This window comes from Capricornis sumatraensis, chromosome 3, assembly GCF_032405125.1.
Source record: "Capricornis sumatraensis isolate serow.1 chromosome 3, serow.2, whole genome shotgun sequence".
NCBI lineage: Eukaryota > Metazoa > Chordata > Mammalia > Artiodactyla > Bovidae > Capricornis > Capricornis sumatraensis.
In genome coordinates, this window is record NC_091071.1 from 168378691 (window position 1) to 168386499 (window position 7809).

At 47.7% G+C, this 7809-nt stretch overlaps 1 protein-coding gene across 1 annotated transcript; it reads right to left on the minus strand.

Moving 5' to 3' along the window:
* Nucleotides 1-4419: 4419 nt before the first annotated feature.
* On the minus strand, nt 4420-4761 carry LOC138076368 (uncharacterized). Its single transcript, XM_068968508.1, has one exon. It carries the CDS (start codon nt 4759-4761, stop codon nt 4420-4422), a length of 342 nt encoding a protein of 113 aa, XP_068824609.1.
* Nucleotides 4762-7809: the final 3048 nt, after the last annotated feature.

The window sequence follows — 7809 nt, forward strand, 5'->3', positions numbered from 1 at the left end:
ACCCAAGAGATCCATTCATTTATTTAAATATAATGTTTGAGCCCCTGCCGTATCCTGAACACCAGGGATACATGAAATGAACAAGACAGGCAGAGAGTCCTCTCACCTAGCTTTTCTCGGGGTGGGGGGCTTGGTTTGCGATACACAGACAAGCATGTGAGGGAACGTCAGCAGCTGGTCAGTGCTGTGAAGCACCTTCAGGCAGGACAAGTGTGAGAGGCCTCCCACCCATGAGCCTCGAGACTGCATGAGTTAGCTGCCCTCCCTCGGCCTCAGTTTCTCATCTGTAAAATGGGAGCTGTCATGTTAGAATTGGATGAAACTGTGATTGAGGGCCTTATATGATGCCAGGCATGCTGAAGGGGCTCCACCTACAAACACGCAGCAGGGATCAACACACCCCTGCTGGGCATGGGTGACTGACAGTGGGCCGCATGTTCCAGTGGCCTGAGTCCAGCCCATTCCAAGGCCCAGGTTTCCTCAGGGGTTGGAGTGGGAGGAGGAGTGGGACAGCTGGCAGGGACCCGAGTCACTCCTGGCTCAGTCACAGACTTACTGTGCAGCCCTGGAAAAGACACTTCCTCATTCTGGACCTCATTTTCTTCAATAAAGACTGACTCTTTGATGTACTGATTCTGCTCTCACACTGGCTGATGCTCTCTGCCTCGATTTCCCCATTGGCCAGAGGATTCTGAAGCCTTTAGGATCTAATATAATTTCACCTGGGCTTTCCTGGTGGCTCAAGGGTAAAGAGTCCACCTGCCAATGCAGCGGACATGCATTCAATCCCTAGGTCAGGAAGATCCCCTAGAGAAGGAAATGGCAACCCACTGAGGTATTCTTGCCTGGGAAATCCTGTAGGCAGAGGAGCCTGGGTGGGGCTACAGTCCATGGGGTCACAAAAGAGTCAGGCATGACTTAACAACTAAACAACAACATCCCTTTCATCTGAACTAAGAATTAATAGTTCTGTGTGAACCCCCAGCTTGTTCCATTACCCCATCACTTCCCACCACCCCGCCGCCCTGGCAAGCCCCTCTGAACCAGGCTCAGATTTGTAGGAGAATGTCAGTGCAATGCCTGCCTCCCAGGAGACTTCAGTCCACACAGATCCACAGCATCATTAGCAATCACCCCACTGGGGAGGCAGGCTCTTCAGCTTTGCAGATGACAGGCTCTTGATAGAAAAGCAAGTGTGTTGGATCGGAGTGGGAAAGAAAACCCCCGCAGGCCAGAATCACAGATTGAGACTCGTATGATGGGATTTAATATGCACGAGTGAGTTAACCATGCAGTGCCAACTAGATCCACAGCTCAGGGAAAGAGGAGGGAGACAGGCCTTGAGATGAGACTGACGGGGAGCGCAGAGTGAACCTACGAGGTGACATGTCTCTCACATCACAAGTCCCTTATCTGCTCTCTCCTTCCATGCCACCCCACCCATCCAGTCCAGCCCCAACCCAGGCTGTTCCCATGAGATGGAAGGCCCCAAACCTGGTTAGTTCAACAATAACAACAACAGTAAGTGCTACCAATTCTCAAATGCTTACCCTGCGCTGTGCACTCACTTTCTCTCCTTTTGCACAAGTTCGCAAGGTTTGTATTAATAGCATTTTACATGAAGGAAGACTGAGGCTCAGAAAAGCTAATTAAAACAAAGCTAGTAAGCGGCAGGGGCTTTCCCAGTTGGCCTAGTGGTAAAGAATCCACCTGCAATGCAAGAGACGCAAGTTCAATCCTTGGGTCAGGAAGATTCCCCTGGAGAAGGAAATGGCAATCCACGCCAGTATTCCTGCCTGGGAAATCCAATGGACAGAAGAGCCTGGCAGGCTACAGTGCATAGCGTCGCAAAAGAGTTGGGCACGACTGAGCAACTAAACAATAACCAAAGCAAGTGGCAGAGCTGAGATTTGAGCCTCATTTTAACTGACTCCAAAGCCAGCACACTTCTGTGTACATCCTGCTGCCCGTTAGGCCATGTAAATAGAGATATGGAGTCTAGAAGAAGGGAGTAGAGAATCCTGTTCAACTCATGAATAAGCTGAACTTTGCCAAAAGGCAGGGCCTCCAGGCTTAAAATGGCATGTGATCAAGGTCACACTGATTCATTAATTCAAGAAGTGTTTATTAGAATCTAAGTATTAAAGTCTCTTCTAAACACTGGAGATATAAAGGTGAAGTCGATGGACAAAGTTCTGCTCTCCTGGTGCTTGCATTCCAGTAGGGGAAACAGATAATAACCAAATAAGTATATCCTAGGAAGGGGTTCCCTAGTGGCTCAGACAGTCAAGAATCCGCCTGCAATGCAGGAGACCTGGGTTCGATCTCTGGGTCAGGGAGATCCCCTGGAGAAGGGAATGGCAACCCACTCCAGTAGTCTTGCCTGGAGAATCCCATGGACAGAGGAGCCTGGTGGGCTTCAGTCGATGTGGTCGCAAAAAGTCAGACACGACTAAGTGACTAAGTACACAGGAAGTGATATGTTCTGAAACGAAGGAAAAAAGTGAATGGAAAAAGACTGGAGATGAGGCAGCTGTATTCGAGAGGGTGGTCAAGAAAGGCCTTTCTGAGGAGGTGATATTTGAGCAGAGAACCTGAAGTAAGAAAGAGAATGAGCTGTGTGACCATTGTCAAGGGAGCAGCAGCTGCAGAGGCCCTGAGGCAAGAATGAGCATGATGTGCTCGAGGACAGCGAAGAGCCGAAGAGCCGGTGTGGCTGGAGCACGGCAAGCGGGGGGCGGGGAGGGGGAGGGGGGGCACGGAGCGGGGAGAGGGAGGGGCAGGAGGTAAGGCTTGAAAGCGTTAGTCGTTCAGTCGTGTCCAACTCTTTGTGATCCCACGGACTGTAGCCTGCTAGGCTCCTCTGTCCATTGGATTCTCCAGGCAAGAATACTGGAGTAGGTTGCCATTCTCTCCTTCAGGGGGCCTTTCCAACCCAGGGATTGAACCTGCCTGTCTCCCACAGGCAGATACTTTACCATCTGAGCCACCAGAGAAGCCAGGCCTGAGATAAGGCATGAGAAGTCAGCAGAAGGAAGGTTGTTTAGAGTCACAGGCCATGGTACAGCTTGGATTTTACTTTTAGAGTTGAAGGAATTCACTGCAGAGTTTTGAGCAGGCAAGTGATGGGATCTGATTTGTTTTGAAAAGATCACTAAAGCTACTGGGGAAAAAATGGAAGCAGGAAGGCCAGGGAGCTAAGATCATAAAAGTCCAGGAGGATTCAAGGGGAGAGGGGGCAATGAGAAGCAATCATTCACATGTGGAGTTATTGAAAGAAAGGAACATTCACCTTCAAAAAGAAAAAGCTCAGATGGAACAAAGGGCTGATCTCCACCTTCAGGAAGTCCATCACATGGACCAAAAATTGAGCCCATTCTGCAGTCCCCGAATGTCAGAACCAGGACCTATGGGTGAGGCCACGGGAAAGTTGTCAGTGGTGACCAAAGATGGAGCAACTTCCCAGTGAGGACATGTTGCCCCCACTGGAGAAGCCCAGCAGAGGTCAGTTCTCAGGGCTGTGGGTGGAATGAACAGAGGTCAGGTTTTGGAACCAGGCAAATCTGAATTCAGGTCATTTTCCTTTTCCATTATTATCTGTGCTGCCTTAGGCCACTTTGCCTTTCCAAATTTCAGTTGCCTCATCTGTAAATTAGAACCAATTACCATCTCATTCAGTTCAGTTCAGTTCAGTCACTCAGTCGTGTCCGACTCTTTGCGAAGCCATGAACCGCAGCATGCCAGGCATCCCTGTCCATCACCAACTCCTGGAGTCCACCCAAACCCATGTCCATTGAGTCGGTGATGCCAACCAGCCATCTCATCCTCTGTCCTCCCCTTCTCCTCCTGCCTTCAATCTTCCCCAGCATCAGGCTCTTTTCCAATGAGTCAGCTCTTCGCATCAGGTAGCCAAAGTATTGGAATTTCAGCTTCAACATCAGTCTTTCCAATGAACACCCAGGACTGATCTCCTTTAGAATGGACTGGTTGGATCTCCTTGCAGTCCAAGGGACTCTCAAGAGTCTTCTCCAACACCACAGTTCAAAAGCATCAATTCTTTGGCACTCAGCTTTGTTTATAGTCCAACTCCCACATCCATACATGACTACTGGAAAAACCATAGCCTTGACTAGATGGACCTTTGTGGACAAAGTAATGTCTCTGCTTTTCAATATGCTGTCTAGGTTGGTCATAACTTTCCTTCCAAGGAGTAATCGTCTTTTAATTTCATGGCTGCAATCACCATCCACAGTGATTTTGGAGCCCAGAAAAATAAAGTCAGACACTGTTTCCACTGTTTCCCCATCTATTTGCCATGAAGTGATGGGACCGGATGCCATGATCTTAGTTTTCTGAATGTTTAGGTTGTTCAATAAAGCATAAAAAGTACCCAGCACTGGGCCTGACACACAGATGTGCTCAGTAAGTGGCAGTGATGATGGTGGTGACTGTGCTGGTGATGACGGTGGCGGTGACTGTGCTGGTGATGACGGTGGTGGTGACTGTGCTGGTGATGATGATGGTGGCAGTGACTGTGCTGGTGATGACGGTGGTGGTGACTGTGCTGGTGATGACGGTGGCGGTGACTGTGCTGGTGACGACGGTGGCGGTGACTGTGCTGGTGATGACGGTGGCGGTGACTGTGCTGGTGATGACGGTGGCGGTGACTGTGCTGGTGATGATGGTGGTGGTGACTGTGCTGGTGATGATGGTGGTGGAGATGAGAGTAATGATACTCATGGTGCTGGTGGTGGTGGTCATGGTGTTGGTGAAAATGGTGATGGTGGTGATGATGCTGGTTATGAATACGGTGATAACAATGATGATGATAATAGTTATGATGAGAAGGAGTGTTGCCAAAATACATCACTGACTCGATGGACGCGAGTCTGAGTGAACTCCGGGAGTTGATGATGGACAGGGAGGCCTGGCATGCTGCGATTCATGGGGTTGAAAAGAGTCGGACACAACTGAGCAACTGAAATGAACTGAACTGTGCACCAATGCTGAATAGGAATACAGAGACAGTGTTTTGGAGAAAAGAGAAAGAGTAGCTTTATTTCTTTGCCAGGCAAAGGGGAAACACAACAGGCTAGCACCTCGAAAACTGTGCCTTTCTCCCTGGGGAATAGGGAAAGGTCTTATAATAAGGGCTCTTCGTCAGGCGTATATGATAAGGATCAAAGCAATGACAATCTCGCATTCTTCTTTCTTCTGCAAAGAAATTGGGTCTAGTTGTCTCCAAGGTTATTGCCTGCGACCTTCTTTCTGAAATAGAGATGCTATGAGGGAATGTTACAAGGGTCGCAGGCACGGGAGGATGTGGGAGTGTGTATGGGTGGGGGGAAGAACGCCAGGTACAGGACACACAGAGTCAGAGAATTATTACGGAATTAATTTTGTGAAGGACAAGTCTAGTTACATGCACTATAAGTTAGAAACAGCTAAAGTAAAATTAAGTTGCTGAACTCTTACAGGTCTATTCTTGGGATTTCTATAGCCATGCACTCACTCCTTCATTTCCCTTGTTTCGTAGCAGAAAAACCCAAGTTTCCATTTCTGTTTTAACAGGAGCAGGATGGTGATGATGATGAGGATGGAGATGAGATGATGAGTGGAAGATGGTGACTACATGCTGACCACAGGTACGTAGACTCCAAACTGGTTGGAACCAGAAGGTTGATTATTGAGACCCCTGAAATTTCATCCTGTTACCTCACCACCAACCAGTCAGAAGAAGGATCATGCTGATCAGGCATCCTACACCCTCTCCCTCGTACTGTCTTCAAAAACCCTTGCCTGAAAGCCATCAAGGAGTTCAGGTCTTTTGAGCATGAGCTGATTGTTCTCCTTGTTTGGAGCTTTGCAGATAAGTGCTATACTCTCCTCCACCATAACTCAGTGTTGGTTGGTTGGCTTTGCTGTGCATCAGGTGAGCAGAATCCAAGTTCAATTCAATAATGACTTCATCCTAAAGGTTACCTCATGGTTACATGATGGCTGCTGGAGTTCCAGCCCATGAGAGCTACATTCTTGGCGGAAAAAAAAAAAAAAAAAAAAAAAAGGAGGGAAGGAGAAAAAGGCTCCTTCCAGCTGAATAAATTCTCATCAAAGAACTTTCCTGGAAACTACATCCACCACCTCAACTCATATTTCATTAGCCACCCCATCTGCAAGGAAGATTTAGGGCAGAAAGCCACCCACAACAGTACTGGCCTCTTGCTACTAAAGGAAAATGGTAGACTGGATCCTGAGCAGAGGACCAGTAGTTTCTCCCATAGCCAGCAACCAGTAAATTTAAATACAAATGGGGAGAGCTCCAACCACAGAATTTGCTCCAGGAATTCCCCTAGTCTCTCTTAAATCTGCTTTAAAAATAGTTAAAGATGATAAAATAGCAGTAAATGTTAATTACAGAAAAAATTTTAAGCATAAAAGGTAGAAACAAAAATTTAAGATCCTCTTAATTTCATCATCCTATGTGATTTTCTGATTTATTTTACGTGTGTGTGTGTGTGTGTGTGTGTGTGTGTCTGGTCTTCATCCACTATTCCTGGCACAGAGCTCCTAAAACCCTTGCAAAGTGAAAGGGAAAATCATTCAGTCATGTCTGACTCATTGCAACTCCATGGGCTTTAGTCCACCAGGTCCTCTGCTGCTGCTGCTGCTAAGTCGCTTCAGTCGTGTCCGACTCTGTGCGACCGCATAGACGGCAGCCCACCAGGCTCCCCCGTCCCTGGGATTCTCCAGGCAAGAACACTGGAGTAGGTTGCCATTCCCTTCTCCAGGGGATCTTCCCGATCCAGGGATTGAACCCGCATCTCCTACATTGCAGGAGGATTCTTTACCATCTGAGCCACACGGAAGACCAAAACTCTTGTAATTTCCTAAAGCCAAAGGGTTTTTTATGATACTTTTTCATAATTTTTTGTTATGATATTTGCTTTTGTTCCTAGTTGCCATTGTGTTTCCTGAAAGAAATGGGGGAGAAGAGACTGGGGTAGGAGTCAGAAAGACTATGCTGAACGAGGGGGGAAGGAGGCCTGAAATAACTTCAGCATATAAAGGTATAATGGGTGTCTTTTGTTATTCATAACAAGTCCCTATCAACCACACCTGAGTTTACATTAATGAGGTGAATTTTAGAAAGCCCCTAAGGATGCGGACTGGTTTCCAAGGGAACCAATCATGTGACTAGAAAGTTGGAAATTTCAGCCCCCACTCCCAACCTTCTGGAGGGGTGAAGGGCTGGAGATTGACTTGATCGCTAATGGCCAATAATTTAATCAATTATGCCCACGTAATGAAGGCTTCATAAAAATCCCTGAACTGCAGTGCTCAGAGCACCTCCAGACTGGTGAACAAGAAGGCAGGCAACCCTGTGCAGGCAGGCAGGCAACCCTGTGCAACCCACTACAGGGACAGACATTTCTGTGCTTGAGACCCCGGGGGACTTCAAACCTCACCCTATGTACTTCTTCATCTGGCTGCTTAATTCATATCCTCTGTAATAAACCAGTAATCTTAAGTCAGTTGTTTTCCTGAGCCGCTCTGGGAAGTTAATCAAACCCAGGAGGCAGTCGTTGGAACAACCAATTTATAGCCAGTTATCAGAAGCATAAGTGACAACCTGAACATACAGTTGGCCTGGACTGTGTTGGGGGCAGGAGCGGGGGTGGGGGCGTGCAGTTTTGTGGGACTGAGTCTTTAACCTATAGAATCTGACACTATTTCCAGGTAGGGAGTATCAGAACTGCGTTAAAATGTAGGCTGCCCTGTTGGTGTTGGGGAATTGCTCGATGTGGGAAA